Below are 18,757 nucleotides of genomic sequence, written 5' to 3'. Positions count from 1 at the left end.
GTCTATTCTATTTTATCTCTTTATGTATCTGAGCTCATCTAGTGAGATAAGGCTTGTGATGATGTATTCTTTCATCTTTCCTGTGGGTTTCCATCCGTTTTTCTTTGTTTTCAGTCCTCTATTACTTCTACATCATTTATACGGTGATGATGCAGTATGCTCATATTGTAAGTTACTTTCTTAAATCCAATACCAAAAACAAATTATACATGTTTGTTGGCACTACATTTTTTTTTTAAGAGAAGATTAACTTGCATCATTCTGTTACATATCTAACATGACCTTGCTTTTAATTTGGTCAATTACCACCTTGTGGTATGCATGGAAAGTGCATCATTCTTGTGTAGTCTAGATGCAAAGTGCAAAATGAGCTGTTTTTAATTGTTTCAGTAAGATGACTGAAAAATACAGATATGCATAACCCACTTGGTTTTCATGAAGATGTCATAATCTTGTATGGTTCAAATACTGTTTAGCCAAATTGGTCCCTGAAGCACACCCACTGATAAATGTATCAAGGTTTGGTAAGTAGAAGCTAAGATAAAAGAGCTTCGACCAATTTAAGAGCTTTTGCATCTAAATGACTTGCAGGAAAACTTCAAGTTTAATGTCTCTATGATGTATCCTTTTCACGTCACTAATTATTTAAAGGTCTTGTACATTTTAAGCTCTTCTCTTCTAGATATGTGATTAAAGAATTACCAATAGCTAAAAGAGAGGAGCATATTCTAATACTTGGATAGAATTTAGGAATTCAGAAATTTGAGGTTGAGTTGCAATTAACTACAAGTTTTATGTTACTTGTTTCTCTCTTTCTCTGTGTGTTTGCATGTCTAGTTAATTATTAGATTGAACAGATTTGGTCAAGATGGATTTGGCAATTTCTGTTCTGAAATCTAATAGAAAATTTTAATACATGGATACAATTTAGAGTTCAGAAATTTGAGGTTGAATTACAAATTTACAATTCACTACAGGTTTTTTGTTATTTTGTTGCTCTCCTCTTTCTCTGTGTGTTTGCACGTCTAGTTATATATTAGATTGTACAGATTCAGTCAGCATGGATTTGGCAATTTCTGTTCTGAAATCTAACAGAGAATATATGGAGTTTACAGATTCTGAAGAATGTGTCGAGGAACTCATAACCAGAACTAAACTTGCAGAGGGCCATATTGAAGCAGGAAGGCTTTTGTCTGTTTACCAGGTTTGTAGTTATTTTTTTGAGTAAGGATTTTGATTATTTTGTTTTTGATATAAAATTGCTACATCATCTGTTTCTTTCTTTTGTTGTTGTTGTTGTTGTTGTTCTATTTTTTTCCCTTGCTCTTTTTCTTTGGTTGACGCCAGAAAGCAACATTAAGTGCTGATAAAGGTCCTTTGAAATTGGTTCATATGAATGATCTATTTTATAGAAGAAGGTGTAATGCCTTGATATGCATATCCATTTCAACCTTATAATCTGGCAGCGTGTAGATTATGTGCAACCTTTACTAATTGTACAATTTAATGTGAAGCATGGCTAATAGAGTGATGTTGTGTCTTGGGGCCTCTATTGTTATTGTTATATAATTATGTTGTAAAAAGGAACCTAGAATGGTAAGAAAATCTGTTTTTTTTTCTTTTCGTTTTAGACAGACTTGAACATGGATATATTTTATCAATGGTTGTTGAGAAGAAAATGAAAAGAAGGATTTGTAAGTTTGATAGGCCATCGGTGCACTGGACCTACCAAAGACGCCACAAACAGCAGCATGCATGAAGATTAGAATAGGGAATCAACTCATGCAGGTGTAACAACCAGCATGTGCGCATGGGGGGTAGATTTGTAATCCACATGCTAAGAGAATAATTTGCATGTGGAAGGGAATTCGGTTAGAGGGGGGCAGAGGACAGGTACAAATAGCTGAGAAGAAGAGGGAGAGAGTGGCTGATTTTTGGGTAGAAGATTCTGGAGAGTAAGGGCCTCTCGAATGCCCTGGATTGTTCTTGTTTTCTTGCTGGAAATTACTGAAAACTATTGAGATTTGGTTACAAACCTGGTTAGCTATCAGGGATCTCATTAATTTGGTATCAGAGCCCGACCGATCTTCATGGTGAACTTAACAGAGAGAGTGGGTGAATTAGAGTCGAAGCCATGAGAGGCGACATCCAGGCGATGGAACGAAACGTGGCGATGATGGTAGAGCAGTTTGCTTTCATGCGAACCAAGTGGGACGAGCAGGAGCGAGAGAGGAAGAGCAAGACCAAGACCAAGGAGCAAGAGGGACCCTCGGGATTCACCATGGATTCTGAAGTAACCCCTGGGATTTTGGGAGGCTGTGACTTGGAAGGAGGAATCAGAGATGGGTATCGGTCGGAATTACGGGGAAGGAGTCTGGAGATGCCCATATTCGAAGGGGAGAATCCCGACGAGTGGATTTTTCGAGCTGGGAGGTATTTTGTGGTCAATCAATTAACCGAGGAGGAGAAGATCAAATCTGCTGCACTATGTTTTGAAGCTGCGGCTCTGGCTTGGTTTCAATGGGAGTCTAGGCAAAGAGGAATTCGAAGCTGGGAAGGCTTGAAGCAGGGAATTATGGCCAAGTTTTGCTCCACTCACAAGAAGGGTTGGAGGAGCGTTTCTTGGCTCTTTGGCAAGAGGGAACTGTTAAGGAGTATAGGTTGCAGTTTGAGATGTTGGTTGCATCCGTGCCAGATGTTCCGGAGGCGTTTTTGGAAGGCCAATTCCTAAACAGTCTCAAACCGAAGATAAGAGCGGAGATCAGGGTGCTGTAACCTCAGGGGCTCGATCGAATCATGGTGGTGGCACAAAATATTGAGGATAAGAATGCAACTCTTTAGCATAGTTCTGAAAGGCGCGAGGCGCAAAGGGTCCTGGAGCCTGAGGCGCGAGGTGCACGAGGCGAGGCGCACCTTTGCGAAGCGAGGCGCACCTTTTAAAAAAAAACTCAAAATCTTGTAAAATCATAAAAAACTATCAAATTATCAATAATAACACATGCATATCACTAATGTTTCATTATCTTCAAATTCTAAACTAACAACATCAAAGTTAATTCATTCATCATGCAATTTCTAAACTAGAAACATCATCAAAGTTCAAACTTAAAGTCTCAAACTCAAACAAGTACCAATCGTCGTGCAAAGTTCTAAACAAACATATGAACACTACAAGTCCACAATCAATAAAGATGTTTTAATCATCATCATCATCATACCCTTCACCAAATTAAAAATCATCATCTTACGGTGCCATATTTTGCTCATCCCTGATTCCCTGTTATTTTTCTTCTTTTGCATGTACTCTCCAATCTCTTGTTTTATTAATGGAGGACATTTTGGAATAGCTTTAGTATTCTCCACAATCAATAAACACTACAAGTCCACAATTAAGAAAATGCTTTCATTTTGAAAAATGCTATTTCTCTAGGTCTGGAAGATTAGCGCATTTTTTCTAAGTCTGGAAGATTAGGGCATTATAAGGAGACATATAAGAAAATGTTTTCATTTTGAAAAACTATCTCCCGGTATTTTGATAGTTAATATTCATTGTTGTTAAAATGATTTTTAATGAACTTTTCAAGAAATAGTAAGTACGTATTTTGAGGGTGGTAAAATCGCTAAATTCTGAGTTTGTACTAAAATCAAAATTCTATTTTCTTATTGTTATGGATTTTGATTTTTTAGATATTTTTATTGAATCCAAATGGGGGGTACTTTCTTATTTACATTTATGTATTAAAGTAAATGGAAGCTAAAATATAAATAAAAGAAAATGTAAATAAGTAGTGATGTATACATGCTGAAACTGAGAAGAGGGGATGCTGGAGAAGAGAGGAAGAAAGGATGCAGCAGGATGCAGGCGTGGGTTTCATAAGGCGCGCCTCAGCGCCTCACCTTGCAAGGCGAGCGCCTTGCAGAAACTGCCTCGCCTCAGCCTAGGCGCGCCTTTAATAACTATGCTCTTTAGAACTGTTATAAGGCAGCAAACCCACCAAAGAGTAGCTACCCTTTGGCACCATCGGTCACCACCCGATTGTCCTTGGTACTAGGGAAGAGTTTGGGTTCCTTCCAGAAGCCGGTGACCCAAGCAAGACCCAGGTATCACGCCTCTGTAAATGTTGGGAGCTTCCCTTTTAAACGCCTTAGTGAGGCTGAATGGAAGGCCAAGCGTGAGAAGGGCCTTTGCTTTCGTTGTGATGAAAAATAATAGGTCATAGGTGCAAAAACAAGGAGCTCAAAGTTATGATGATCTATGACGAAGAAGTAGGAGATGCTGTAAGAGAGGAGGAAACATTAAAAGGGGGCGAAGAGGAAGAGGAGTTGGGGCGTGGGGGAGAAGTGATCGAGCTATCCATGAATTCGGTTGTGGGATTGACTACACCACAAACGATGAAGCTAAGGGGACACATAGAAGGGCAACCGGTAGTGTTTCTTGTGGATGGAGGAGCAACCCACAACTTCATAGCGTCCGAGTTGGTGCAACGTTTGAGTTTGCCGAGGACAGAAACTGTTGGGTATGGGGTGATAATGGGGACCAGGATGGCTATGCAAGGAGCAGGAATTTGCAAGGGCGTGAAACTGATCCTTGATAACCTGCAAATAGTGGAAGATTTTCTTCCGTTGGAGTTGGGGAGTTCTGATGTCATCCTTGGCATGAAGTGGTTAGCTTCGATGGGAAAAATGAGCGTGGATTGGAGTAATCTGACCATGAAGTTCCAGGTTGGTGGAATGGCGGTGATTTTGCAGGGTGACCCGAGTTTAAGTAAGATGTTAGTCTCCTTGAAAGCTATGATGAAGGCATTTAAAGAAAATGGGGATGGAGTACTGCTGGAAATAGGAAGGGTGGCTGCCGAGTTCAATGAGTTGCAGGTGGGTCTGCCTAGGGGTTTGGAGGAAGTTTTGGCTGAATTCAAGGGGGTTTTTGCCAACTCGGAGGGACCCACCAGAAACAAGGACCATGCCATCAACCTCCTGCTCGATACTTCTCTGGTTAGTGTTCGGCCTTACCGCTACCCTTATCTTCAAAAAAATGAGATCGAGAAGATGGTACGTGAGATGTTGGCAGCTGGGATTATAAAGCCAAGTGTTAGCCCCTATTCTAGTCCAGTGTTGCTCGTGAAAAAAAAGGACGAGGGGTGGAGGTTTTGTGTAGATTATCGGGCCTTAAACAAGATAACGGTCCCCGACAAGTTCCCAATTCCAATCATTAACGAGTTGCTAGATGAATTACATGGGGCTACGGTTTTTTCAAAGCTGGATCTCAAATCTGGTTATCATCAGATTCGAGTCAAGGCGGGGACGTTCCAAAAACTGCATTTCGAACATACAGGGCCACTATGAATTCCTTCTTATGCCTTTTGGATTGACGAATGCACTGGCCACTTTCCAATCCTTAATGAATGACATATTCAGGGAGTATTTGAGACGATTCGTACTAGTATTTTTTGACAATATATTGATTTACAGCCGTGATTTTGAATAGCATTTGCGCTGTGTTCTAAAGTTGTTGGCTGAAAACCAGTTGTTTGCAATCAAGAAAAAATGTTCATTCGAGCAATTGGAGGTTGAGTATCTAGGCCACGTCATTTCCCAACAAGGTGTGTCGGTTGATCGCTACAAGGTGCAAGCCATGACGGATTGGCCCACACCCATAGCTTTGAAGGAATTGAGGGGGTTCCTCGGTCTCACGAGATACTATAGGAGGTTTGTAAGAGATTATGGCAAGATGGCGTGGCCCCTCATGGAGAGATTAAGAAAGAACAATTTTTTTTGGGATGTGGAAGCTAAGCAAGCCTTCCAGCGACTCAAGATAGCGATGGTATCCTTTACGGTTTTAGCCCTACCAGATCTCGATCAACCATTTATCATTGAATCTGATGCTTCAGGGCAAGGATTGAGGGCAATCTTAATGCAGGATCACAAGCCCATGGCATACTTTAGCCACGCTCTTGAGCTGTTGGAGAGAAAAAAATCAGTTTACGAGAGGGAGCTAATGGACATAGTGTTTGCAGTTCAAAAGTGGAGGCATTACCTTTTGGGAAGAAAGTTCATTGTTAGAACATATCAGAAAAACTTGAAGTTTTTGTTGGAACAATGAATGGTGAGCCTGGAATATCAAAGATAGATGATGAAGCTGATGGGGTTTCACTTCGAGATACACTATCACCCTGGGTTGGAAAATAAGGCAGCAGATAGTCTCTCGAGAATCAGTCACTCGGTAGCCCTATTAGTCCTAACGGTTCCAAAGGTGATTCAACTAGATCAGCTGGCCCTAGAAGTGGAAAAAGACGCCTACCTGCAGGGAATTATATGGGAGCTATAGCCGGATCCTTATTTCCAATTAGATTTCCAGCTAGTGGATGACCAACTCCTTTACAAAGGGCGGTTGCTCTTGCCTAAGGGTTCTTCCTTAATTCCATTATTACTCCATGAGGGTCACGATGGAAGTGTTGGAGGCCATTCAAGGTTTTTGAAAACGTATAAACGAATTGCAGCGAGTGTGTATTGGCCCGACATGAAGTGTGACATATGTTAATATGTGAGCCCGCTGTGATGTTTTCCAGCAAAATAAGTATGAATCCTTGACGCAAGGGGGACTTCTACAGCCTCTTCCTATTCCAGATCAAATTTGGGATGATATGGCCCTAGATTTTATTGAGGGTCTACCAAGGTTGGGCCATATGAATTCTATACTGGTGGTGGTGGACAGACTTAGCAAATATGGGCATTTCATTGGTCTCAAACATCCATTCAAAGCAGGAGTAGTAGTAGGGATTTTCGTCAAAGAAATAGTGAGGCTTCATGGCATGCCCCGGTTTATTGTTTCGGATAGAGACAAGGTATTCATGAGCCATTTTTGGGAAGAGTTGTTCTGGCTCCAAGGTACTAGACTTCATCGTAGTATTATGGCCTACCACCCGCAAATGGAGGTCCTCAATAGCACCCTAGAGACGTACCTATGCTGTTTTGCATCATTGAGGCCTAAGAGATGGTATATGTGGCTGCTATGGGCTAAATTGTGGTATAACACCTCATACCACACTGCTTCAAAGGTAACTCCTTTTCAAGCAATGTATGGAAGGGAATTGCCAGCTTTGATCAGATTTGACAGGGGAACTACTGTCGTGTCTGCAGTGGAACAACTATTGCTGGAGCCAGATCAAGCCCTGGAAGAACTCAAGAACCAATTGTCGAGAGCTCAAGCTATCATGAAGAGGGGAGCTGACTGGAAAAGAAGGGATATTCACTTTGTTGTGGGTGACCTCGTCTATTTGAAGCTAAGCTCCTACTGAAGGGAGACCCTGGCTGTCCATCCTAATGAGAAGCTGCCTCCTAGGTTCTATGGGCCATTTGAAATTGTGTAGAGGATTGGGCCAGTGGCTTACAAATTGGCGCTACCAGCACATTGCCATATTCACCCTATTTTTCATGTGTCACAGCTAAGGGAGGCAAGGGGAGAAAAAGAAGCAAGAGTGGATATTCCACGCCAACTGAATGCAGATTTAGAGATAAGGATTGAACTAGAAGCGGTGCTGGGAGTTCGGCCTGGAAGAGGTACTAATTTGCCTGGGTTGGATGTCCTAGTCCAATGGAAGGGTTTACCCCCATTAGAGGCAACCTGGGAGCCCTACAACATGATTTAGTAACAATTTCCTACTTTTCACCTTGAAGACAAGGTGAAAGTGCGGGCGGGGAGTAATGATGGGCCATCGGTGTACCAGACTTACCAAAGACGCCACAAACAGCAGCATGCATGAAAGTTAGAATAGGGAATCAACTCATGCAGGTGTAACAACCAGCATGTGCGCATGGGGGGTAGATTTGTAATCCACATGCTGAGGGAATAATCTGCATGTGCAAGGGAATTTGGTTGGGTAGAAGATTCTGGAGAGTAAGGGCTTCTCGAATGCCTTGGATTGTTCTTGTTTTCTTGCTGGAAATTACTAAAAACTATTGAGATTTGGTTACAAACCTGGTTAGTTATTAGGGATCTCACCAGTGCCCTGGGGCAACTTGATATTGTTACAGTAATTGTGTTGCAAAAACCAACCTAGAAATGGTAAGAGTAATTGGGTTTTCCATTTTGCCAGATAGGCTTGTGCAAAGCTATGCTTTTTCAGTGCTTGCTGTGGGAAAATGGATAGAAGATTTTACAGGTTTATGTACTTCATTTATGTTGTATTTACTTAGGTTGTGTTTGTTAAAATGAGTAAGATAAAGTTACATCAAGATAACTCTTCTGTAACCCCCAGGGCATAGGTCGAGCGGTTGGATGAGTAATATACCGGTGTCAATCCGATGGGTTGCGAGTTCAATCCTCACTCTACACAAGGGCCAAAGGCCCAATCTGCGATTTATCTCCCCTGGCACGAGCACCGGGGGCTGCGCAAAGGCAATCATCCCAAGATAACTTATCTATAAGCTCTAAGATAACTTATTCGGCCGGGGGGGGGGGGAGGGAGAGATAAATTTATCTGGAAAGTTCAAGATAAGAAGTCGCATGACTTCTTTTTAGATAAATTTAACAAACACAATGGAGAACACTTTTGTCTGGAATACTTTCCATATTCTACTTTTTTTGATCTATATCTTGTTTAACAAATACTACCTTAATGTGATGTGGGAATAGGTATACCCCTTTGGTACCTTCTTCTAAACATATTTACTCACAAAAGAATATTAAATATATATAAAAAGAAAGAAAGAAAGAAGAGGTGAGTGAAAAGAATCTTTGAAATTGCTTGAACTGATGGTGTCGCAAATGATTTTATTAGGATTGTATTTCTGTTGGAACCTAGAGAACACATGTTCATTGATAGAGATGATTGGTGAGCTAAAATCTATGTAGCCAACTCCACTTGGTGGGAGTAAGGCTTAATATGTTGTTGCTGCTGTATTTTTGTTCCAAGAATGATTATGCATGCTCCCGTTTCCCCTTATTATTAAGTAATTCTACATGGCTTCTCACAGAAATGTTATTGCATGGCATTAGGAGTGATACATGTGCTTATAGTTTGCTTGTACTCAGAGAAGTGTTGTTGAGGCTATTTATTTTTCTTGGTTTTTAAGCTTTGGTTTGATCTGAGGTCTTCTCCTGCCACATGTGTACAAGAAATTGCATCCACTATTAAACTTAATAACTAGGCATCACTAACCAGATACCTTTTAAAACTTGTGTACCCGGTGATGTATGAAATTATTAATCTAGGGCTGCAAGTTTGCATGTGGCAGCTTTTTCCTGTGATTTGCTCTTTTTCCTTTGTTGTGACTTGTCATAAATATCCTCGAGTCAATGCCTATTCACATAGTGATGATCTGAGGAAATGAAAATTCTGAGATGCCACCATGTTGATATTTGCTATCTATTGTATATAATGATTGTGGAGGTAAAATCCTAATTTGTTTTTGATTTTCAGGTCCCGAAGCCAATTAATTTTTTCTTGGAGGCACATTGTGATGGAAAAGGTGTAAAACAGATACTTCGCCTCATCCTTTCCAAATTTGTCCGTCGGCAACCCAGCCATTCTGATAATGATTGGGCAAATATGTGGCATGATTTGCAGAGTTTACGTGAAAAGGCTTTTCCCTTTCTTGACCAAGAGTATATGTTGATGGAGTTCTGCAGAGGTCTGCTTAAAGCTGGGAAATTTTCACTTACTAGGAACTATTTAAGAGGTACCACTGTTGTTCCACTGGCAACAGAAAAAGCAGAAAATCTCGTTATTCAAGCTGCAAGAGAATATTTTTTCTCAGCTTCAAGTCTGTCTTGCTCAGAAGTAAGTACTGCACAGACATTTATGAGAACCCATATACAGATGGATCAAAATTGTACTCACTACTAATATGTGGCAATCCCACCTAGCCACCAAGATTTTTTTTTGTTAGCTGATTGAATAATTCTTTCTGCTCTTGAGAGAGAACAGGGAGTTGGTTGGATGGGATGGACTTAACAAACAAGTTGAAAGTTTGGCCTGCTGTTTGGTCTTTATCTCAAAGACTGGTATTTAGATAAAGGGAAGCGTTAACTTGAATCCACAAAACTTTTTTTTTCCCTTTTAATTAATGGTTTCTGAATAAAAATAAGATTGTAGTTGATCGGGAGGCCATTTAGAGTGTATCAGTACTGAGGGTTTAGATACTAGTTGATCAATCAAACTGCTTATATAAGTATGAAGTTTTATAGCTTTTCTTTTTAGGATTAGAAACTGACATCATGTACTTGCTCATTAATGTCTCTAAATTTGAGGCCCTTTTCACCTCTTTCAACTTGTAAATTTGTTTTTTTTTTTTTTGGGAGTGGGGATCTATTTGATAAATTTACTGTCCTTTTTATATGTATAAAGCATAAGAATCCAAGCAAGATTCATAAAGCAGGCTTTCTTTCTATTTCTTTTTATATATGGATAGAGATTTACTTTTGGTTTCTTTTCCATCTGATTGATTGAAGTTCTTGTCTAAATAAAGTGTCAAATAAACTTAAGTTCACCATTTTATAGTATAATTATTTGTCCTTCAGTGCCCTTGAGTGAAGCATACTCCCATCTACTAACTTCATTGGACCTTCTTTCAGATCTGGAAAGCTAAGGAATGTCTAAACCTCTTTCCAAGTAGCCGAAACGTCAGGGCAGAGGCTGACATCATTGATGCACTTACTGTCAAGCTCCCGAGTCTTGGTGTGATCCTTTTACCTGTGCAATTTAAGCAAATAAAAGATCCAATGGAAATCATTAAATTAGCAATAACAAGTCAAGTTGGAGCTTACCTAAATGTTGATGAACTTATTGAGATTGCCAAACTCCTCGGGTTGAGCTCTCAAGATGACATATCAGCTGTCCAAGAAGCCATTGCAAGAGAAGCAGCTGTTGCTGGAGATCTGCAACTGGCTTTTGATCTCTGCCTTGTTTTGGTTAAGAAGGGTCATGGTTCCATCTGGGACTTGTGTGCTGCAGTGGCAAGAGGCCCTGACCTTGAAAACATGGATACAAGTTCTCGAAAACAGCTTCTAGGTTTTGCTTTGAGCTATTGTGATGAGGAATCAATTGGTGAATTACTGCACGCTTGGAAAGATCTAGACATGCAAGGCCAATGTGAGACATTAATGATGTTTTCAGGAACAGAGCCTCCTAAATTCTCAGTTCACAGTTCTCCAATTGTCAGTTCCTCCAGACAGGTTGACGGAATCAATTTTGATGATCAACAAGCATATATAAAAAATACTAAAACTACACTTTCAGTTGTTGCTAAAGAGTTATCAAATGATAATGGCTCTGATTGGGAAACTGTCCTTGAAGAAAATGGTAAGATTTTGTCCTTTGCGATATTGCAACTTCCATGGTTGCTTGAACTGTGTCACAAAGAAGAACATGGTAAGAAATTGATTGGTGGATCAGTTTTGATAAACAAATATGTTAGCGTCAGAACACAAGCAGTACTGACTATTCTATCCTGGTTGGCAAGGAATGGTTTTGCTCCTAGAGATGATCTGATTGCATCTCTTGCAAAGTCAATAATGGAACCACCTGTTACTGACGAGGAAGATATCATAGGTTCCTCATTTCTATTGAATCTTATGGATGCCTTTCACGGTGTGGAAATAATAGAAGAACAGGTGAGAACAAGGCAGGCATATAATGAGGTGTGTAGTATTATGACTGTTGGGATGATATATGGTTTATTACACAATTCTGCAGTGCAGTGTGAGGGTCCTAATCAAAGGAGGACACTGCTGCTGAGGAAGTTTCAAGAGAAGCACACACCACTCAGTTCAGGTGAACTGTTCTGCTCTCGATGAATTTACATGGTTTACATGGGAATACTTTCTGTCTCTGCTCTTTCAGTTTTGATGCTCAGTGTTTCAGAGAGTTTCCATTAAATGTTATTTTATTTCTTGTCATGCTATCCTTGTTTTGCTTCTGATATCCCTTATTTTGAATCAGATGAGCTAGAGAATATTGATAGAGCACAGTCCTCATTTTGGAGAAACTGGAAACTGAAATTAGAAGAGCAAAAACGCATAGCTGATCATTCCAGAGTGTTGGAGCAAATAATTCCTGGAGTGGAAACTACACGCTTCTTGTCTGGGGACATTAACTACATTGAGAGTGTTGTTTTTGCCTTCGTTGAATCTGTGAAGTTCGAGAAGAAGCATATTTTGAAGGATGTATTGAAGTTAGCTCATACCTATGGGTTGAATCGCAAGAAGGTATGCAGGTTTTTGCAGAAATTTGTGATGGCTTAAAGATAACTATTGCAAACAGTTTAATTTATCAAACAATTTCATCATTTCCATTTCATTTCTTCTCAGGTCCTATTAGCGTATCTCAATTCTGTTCTTACTTCTGAAGTTTGGCCCCTTGATGACATCACAGCTGAAATTTCAGAATTTAGAAATGAAATATTTGCTTGTGCTGTGGAAGCAATCAAAATCATTTCGTCATATGTCTACCCTGCAATTGATGGACGTGACAAGCAGCGCCTTGCTTTCATATATGGATTGCTTTCTGACTGCTACTTGCAGCTGGAAGTAACAAATGAATTAGTACCTGCACTTCACCCTGATCCTGCATGTGCAACTGTTGGAATTGCTGGTTTTTACAAGGTTATTGAGCAAGAATGCAGTAGGGTGTCTTTTATTGAGAGCCTGAACTTCAAAAACATTGCTGGATTAGATGGCTTAAACTCTAAGTACTTCAGCAGTGAAATTTATGTTCATGTTGTTGAAAATAGCGTGGAAGCACTGGCAACAATGGTCAAGAACCTTATCAGCATTTACAAAGATCCAATGTCTGAGGGTCTCATATCATGGCAGGATGTCTACAGACACCATGTACTTTGCTTGTTGGAATCTCTGGAGGCAAGAGCTAAAACACAGGTTGAGCCTGAAAGCCTTAACAGCATAATAAGTGGGCTTGAGCAAATCTACGATGTTAGCAGAAAGTACATCAGAGTCCTGGCATATCAAGATACTTTGGGCATAATAAAGCGATTCTTTACAGTTATAGTTCCCCTTGACAAATCGTTTGAGAGTTTATCTAGTGATACAACATGGCAGGGCAGTCTAATCTTCCTTTCAAATTTTTGGCTGAGAGTGATTGATGATATGCAGGAACTTGTGAACCATGAACATCCAGAAGAAAAATGTAATGTAGAGGGTTTCATGTGTTGTCTTAAGATTTTCACAAGGCTGGTTGTAGAGGGGCGAGTCTCTTCAAATAAGGCTTGGAAAACTCTTATTAACTACATTAACTATGGCCTTGGAGGTGCATTTGCTGTCGATATTTTTCTTTTCTGCAGAGCAATGATTTTTTCTGGGTGTGGCTTTGGAGCCATTGAGGAGGTATATTCTGAAGCAGTTTCAAAATTTCAAAATGACTCAAGATCAGTTGCGAATACTGATATCCATTTTGAGAGAATTCAGGACCTTTCTCATCTTTATTCAAGTATATTGGAAACCATTCTACAGGAGTTTGCTGCTGGATCTCTTGAACACCAGAATTTACATCAGTTGATATCATCTTTGAGGACAGTAGATGGTAACTCAGAGAATCTGAATGGGGTCAGGCATGCTGTTTGGGGGAGAATGATCGAGTTCTCTGATAACTTGATGCTACCGAGTCATGTTCGTGTTTATGCTCTGGAGCTTATGCAATTTATAACGGCTTCAGATAGAAACATAAAGGGATTTTCTGCTGAGCTGCAATCAAATGTGTTACCCTGGGAAGGATGGGATGATTTGAGGAGAACAAACAGTGAGACTGTTGCCAACCCTGATGTGGCAGCACAATCAGATGCATCTAGCCGGTTGACAAACACTTTGGTTGCACTTAGATCGTCACAGCTCGTTCGAGCCATCTCACCGAGAATAGAAATCAGCCCCGAAGATCTCTTAACTGTGGATTCAGCGGTTTCTTGCTTCCTAAGATTATGTGAAGTTGCTACTTCTGAACCCCAGATTGACGCCTTGCTGGCCATATTAAGAGAGTGGGAGGGGCTCTTCACCATGACGAAAGATGAGCAAGCAGGTTCTGATGAAACAGCTGATGCTGCAAATGATTGGGGAAATGATGATTGGGATGAGGGATGGGAAAGCTTTCAGGAAGAACCTGTCGTTGCTAATGAAACCAAGAATGATGACTCTCTTTCTGTCCATCCTTTACATGCTTGTTGGCTGGAGATCTTCGAAAAACTGGTAGCCATGTCCCGAGTGGAAGACTTACTAAACCTGGTTGATCGATCCATAGTAAAATCTGATGGAGTGTTGCTTGATCAACAAGGCGCGAGTAGCCTAAGCCAAACCTTACTCGGAATAGATTGCTTTCTAGCTCTGAAGGTGGCGCTGTCATTCCCTTACGAAGCAATTCAGCTGCAGTGCTTGGATGCAGTCGAGGACAAGCTGAAGCAAGGAGGGGTATCGGACACAACCAGCAAGGACCATGTGTTCTTGATTCTTGTTCTATCATCCGGGCTCATATCGACGATCATTTCTGGGCCATCCTATGGTACAACTTTCTCCTTTCTCTGCTACATGGTTGGAAATTTCTCTCGCCAGTGTCAGGAAGCTCGATTATCAAGCTCCAGACGCGGTGGGAGAAATGAGCACGACAACCGTGCGACCGACTTCTTAAATCTTTTCGGGAGAATCCTCTTCCCGTGTTTCGTGTCAGAGCTTGTGAAGGCAGAGCAGCAGATTCTAGCAGGATTTCTGGTCACAAAATTCATGCACAATAATGCTGCTCTCAGCTTGATCAACACTGCAGAGGCCAGCCTCCGAAGGTATTTAGAAAGACAGCTTCAAGTATTACGAGATGACGAGCCTTTGGGCTTCGGGGAACCATTGGCAAATATTATAAAGGGGTTGAGAGGCGGAGCAGAAAACCTGGTGCAATCTGCTTTGTCTTGTCTTCACTCGGGACCAGTTTGAGATGGTCACAACGCAATGCTTTGTGTATTCTGTAGAATGAAATTTGCTCTTAAGAGGTTGTTTTGTAAAGAATTCATTGCAAAGAGGGATAGAAGAATATTTTGTTTTGCTCGTCGTAAAGAGATTTTGGGTAAATTTCAGTTAGATGTTGTATGCTTTTAGTATTTATGGTTTATTTTTTTTATTTTTCTAAGAACCCTCCCCTCTTTACAAGTTCAATGCCGTGCTCTCCCTCTCCCTTTCAAATCGAGGTGACATTTTTATCTACATACACGGACGGAATGGTAAGGTTAAAATTGTGGTACGGTTAATAAATAATTTTATTTTTAGATTTAACAATAAACAAAAATAATTTAAAATAAGAATTAGTCAAAATATAAAATTATTGAATCACTTCTTTAATAAGGATGGGTGGGCCGTGGGCCTAGCTAGCCCCTGTTCTCTAAAAAATTATTTTGACTGTCTTTCAAAAAAAATTTATGTCAAATAAAGGGATAATTTGGATGTGAAAATTTTTTTATGTATAAATAATATATGATTATCCACTTAATGAGGGGTTAGGTGAGAAAACACTCGCTGTTAATTTATCTGGATTCTGGACCCAAGAAACCTCTTATCTAATTCCATAAAAAAGGACAGACACGTGACGTGGCAATGTTATGTTTCGTAACCTTCTTTTGCTTCCAAGAATAAGTATGAACCGTCCACCACCTCCATTCAGATCTCAATTTCCCCTACTCGCGTCACTGACCGTACACGTGTCCCACCATTGCAACCATCTCTCTCTCTCTCTCCATCTCCAGTCCAGCTCGGCGTTTGAATTCTGCAATCTGAGAAGTGGGAAGACATGGAGAGATTACCAGTGGATTTGTGTCTGAAGATCTTCTGTTCGTTGGATCACCAGAACCTCGCAAATGCTCAGCAAGGTCAGTACGTTGTAGTGCCACCTATTTTTGGGATTAATTCTAGATGTTCCGATTTCGCTAGGGAACGTTTCGAAACCAGAACTTGATTCCTTTGCCTTCTGCTTGGATTGGATTGAATAGCAATGAGGTCTGGCCAACCTTACTTGGAATTTGGCTGATCAATTTTGATTTTGTTCATCGGAATTGTTCGTGTGATATGTGGACTTACAGTATATTAGACACTTGCTTTACTGAATTAACTTCAATTCTATTTTATTTCTCCCAATTCTGTGATCCGAGATCGGATGTGTGTAATGTTATAGGTTTGTTGAAAACTTTAGTGAGAGAGATCGATCTGTAGACACCAGAGTACTGGTTCGATCGGAAAACGTTCGGCTTCCTGCAACTGTGCCTTGCTTGATCCCTAAAATTTATTATTTGAATGAATTTCCGATTAGGTGTCTTTGAGTCAGCTATGTATATTTGATTTTTTTTAATTGGAAGTTGTTTATGCGTTCTTCATGCAGCCTTAGGGTTGATTATGGATTTACAGTATCATAGGTGACTGCGTGTTAATTTCGTTATACAATATTTTACTGCATTAAGTTCAATTGTGATTTAACTGTCCCAAATCTGTGATCATGGATTGCTTCGTGATATATATCAAACTGAGAATTTCTTCCCTGGTGGGATGGTGGGAGGTTCTGTAGTTTGATGGTTGTCCATCCCGAAACTATTTCACTCTTTTGGAATTTCTGATCAGGCAACTTATATAACCTAGAAAGACGTGTGCGTGTGTGTGTGTACATGAGATACATATGCTATGCATTTGATATTTTCACATACGCTCTTCCATGACACTAAAATTGCATAGGGTCAGCTTATTATAGTCCAATTTCTTAAATTAACTTGGTCTTTGAAAACTCACCTGTCTTTTCACTGATGCTATTCAATATTCATTGAAGACAAGACAAAAGGTTCAAGTGGACCATATTGTAGTATTTTAATGGCGATAAAGAGTGTTGTATATTGTATTTACCCCCCCCCCCCCCCCCCCCCCCCCCAAAAAAAAAAAAAAAAAAAAAAAAACTGGAGAGAAAGTGTCGCTGCAACTGATTATCTTCCATTTTCTTCACTATATTTCAGTATTTGCAGGTGGAGTCGCCACTGTGTAATTACTGAAAATAGTTAATGTGGATGTAAATAAATTCTCTTTTCAAATTGGTATTTTTTTTTTTTTCAAAGTTTGCAGGAGGTGGAAATTGTTGGCCTCAGACAATATTATATGGTCCAACCTATTTGAAGAGCGATGGGGAAGAGATCATGCTGCATTCTATGCCCCTACAGATTCCAAGTCATGGAAAGATGCATATGAAGTGCAAGATCGATGTGACCGAGTTGGACTGTAAGCTGAAATTTCATGCTTTTACTTTCTATTATTGACAATTTGTTGCTTTAAAAAAAAAAAGAAATCTAATACTATTTATAAGCATAATAAGTGTTAAGTTACTGCTTCCTAGTTGTGCCACGTCAGCATGAAACCGCGAGTTAAAACAGCAGTTCTTTCAAAAAAAATAGCAAAGAGTTTCACTTAGAGCAGTAGTTTGCTAATAAATTTGGTTTGAGTAGGATTTAAATAATTTTTTCCACGAACTTAGTTTTAAAAAAGTTAAAAATTTGTTTGGGTGCATAATGATTTGCTAAGCCCAGACACCAACTGCTCTCTGGACTGCTGATACACACTCTTCATCTGAATTTACAGAAATCACCAGGATTTTCATTCTTGTCAAGGTGCTCGTACAAAATTGTAAGCATAGATAGATAACACATTCAGTGGATCACCAAGACCCGAGGCCTAATTTATCGAGGGAAAGGAAAATAAATTGCTATTTCTTAATTCACCTTTTCAACTGGTGTCGGAACAAGGAAATGATTTTTTTTTTTTTTTTTCATCCAGGTTCTTATCATTTTTCCTTTTCTTTCTCTTTGGCTTTACTTTTTCCTCCACAAATCCAAGATCTCTGTAGAACCTAGAGGTGGCGAAAGTCAAAATATGGAAAGGTTGAACACATGAGATAATCGTTGTCCCGTTGTTCTTCCTGCCTGCCTTCAAACATTTTCTACATATAGTTTGATCTTAGCCTTCTTAAGCATCATATATTAATGTGAATTAATTTGGTTGTGGCTCCAGAGGATTGAAGATTATCAGAGAAGGTGGAGACTATTACCTCATCCACCAAGGTGAAATTCAATTCCATCTGGGCTCAAAACGCCAGCGCAAGGGAACAAATGGCGGTTTACTCAAGTCAGAAAAAGACTTGCACGGAGAAGGATCTCTTCTGGAGGAACCCAGCCCTGGGATTCTTGACAAAATCCTGTTCTTCATTGGGGACTTGGAAGCAGCCTCAGTATGTGCAAAACGTAGCCGGGAGGTCTAAAATGGTACTCAACCATGCATCCTCCATCTTCTAACTTAAAAACATTTTTTGTTTCTCGTCTGTATACGTGTACACTGGTGTCGATGTCGCAAGGGCAATTAGGATGTTGGTTTTATGTTTATAGGATAATGGAAGCACATCCCTTCTTTTGGTGGTATCCGAGACACAAACTTCAAATACCTTGAGTCCATCAGTCTCTTGGAAACCTCAACTTCATGTTTCAAAATTTGCAGCACTGACAGTGCTTGTTTCTCTCAAGAAAAGATGCACCGAGTTTTGTTTTTTCTTTTCCTGTTCAAAAGGGTTAACCCAATGCCAAGGGGCCCGAGGGCCTCATCCAAACTCCTACTAGCTCATGAGGTTATGCTACCTGCTTATACATGGTTGGCAGCTATCCAAGTCCCATTAAGACACAATACTTGAACTAGAGAGCTGGTGAATGTCCTCTTAAGTCAACCTTCCAGATCCAAGCATGCGAGTGAAACATGGTA

At 40.1% G+C, this 18,757-nt stretch overlaps 2 protein-coding genes across 3 annotated transcripts in view; both read left to right on the top strand.

Annotated features, from left to right (window-relative positions):
- The window catches only part of LOC127800277 (MAG2-interacting protein 2), a 33,133-nt gene extending 17,991 nt beyond the window's left edge, over positions 1-15,142 (top strand). For both annotated transcript variants that reach the window (XM_052334808.1, XM_052334798.1), the window contains exons 8-12: positions 1,116-1,204; positions 9,420-9,779; positions 10,574-11,771; positions 11,940-12,205; positions 12,308-15,142. In XM_052334808.1, the coding sequence (XP_052190768.1) occupies positions 1,116-1,204; positions 9,420-9,779; positions 10,574-11,771; positions 11,940-12,205; positions 12,308-14,923 (4,529 nt within the window). In that variant the 3' untranslated portion in view covers positions 14,924-15,142. The remainder of the gene's footprint in view (positions 1-1,115; positions 1,205-9,419; positions 9,780-10,573; positions 11,772-11,939; positions 12,206-12,307) is intronic.
- Positions 15,143-15,651: 509 nt separating this feature from the next.
- Positions 15,652-18,621, top strand: LOC127804137 (uncharacterized). The gene is made up of 3 exons (XM_052340947.1): positions 15,652-15,849; positions 17,074-17,233; positions 18,020-18,621. The coding sequence occupies exons 1-3, from the start codon at positions 15,771-15,773 to the stop codon at positions 18,264-18,266; spliced, it is 486 nt and encodes a 161-aa protein (XP_052196907.1). The 5' UTR covers positions 15,652-15,770; the 3' UTR covers positions 18,267-18,621.
- The last annotated feature ends 136 nt before the right edge of the window (positions 18,622-18,757 follow it).

This window comes from Diospyros lotus, chromosome 1, assembly GCF_014633365.1.
Source record: "Diospyros lotus cultivar Yz01 chromosome 1, ASM1463336v1, whole genome shotgun sequence".
NCBI classification, from domain to species: Eukaryota; Viridiplantae; Streptophyta; class Magnoliopsida; order Ericales; family Ebenaceae; genus Diospyros; species Diospyros lotus.
This window is presented reverse-complemented; position numbering and strand designations above follow the sequence as displayed.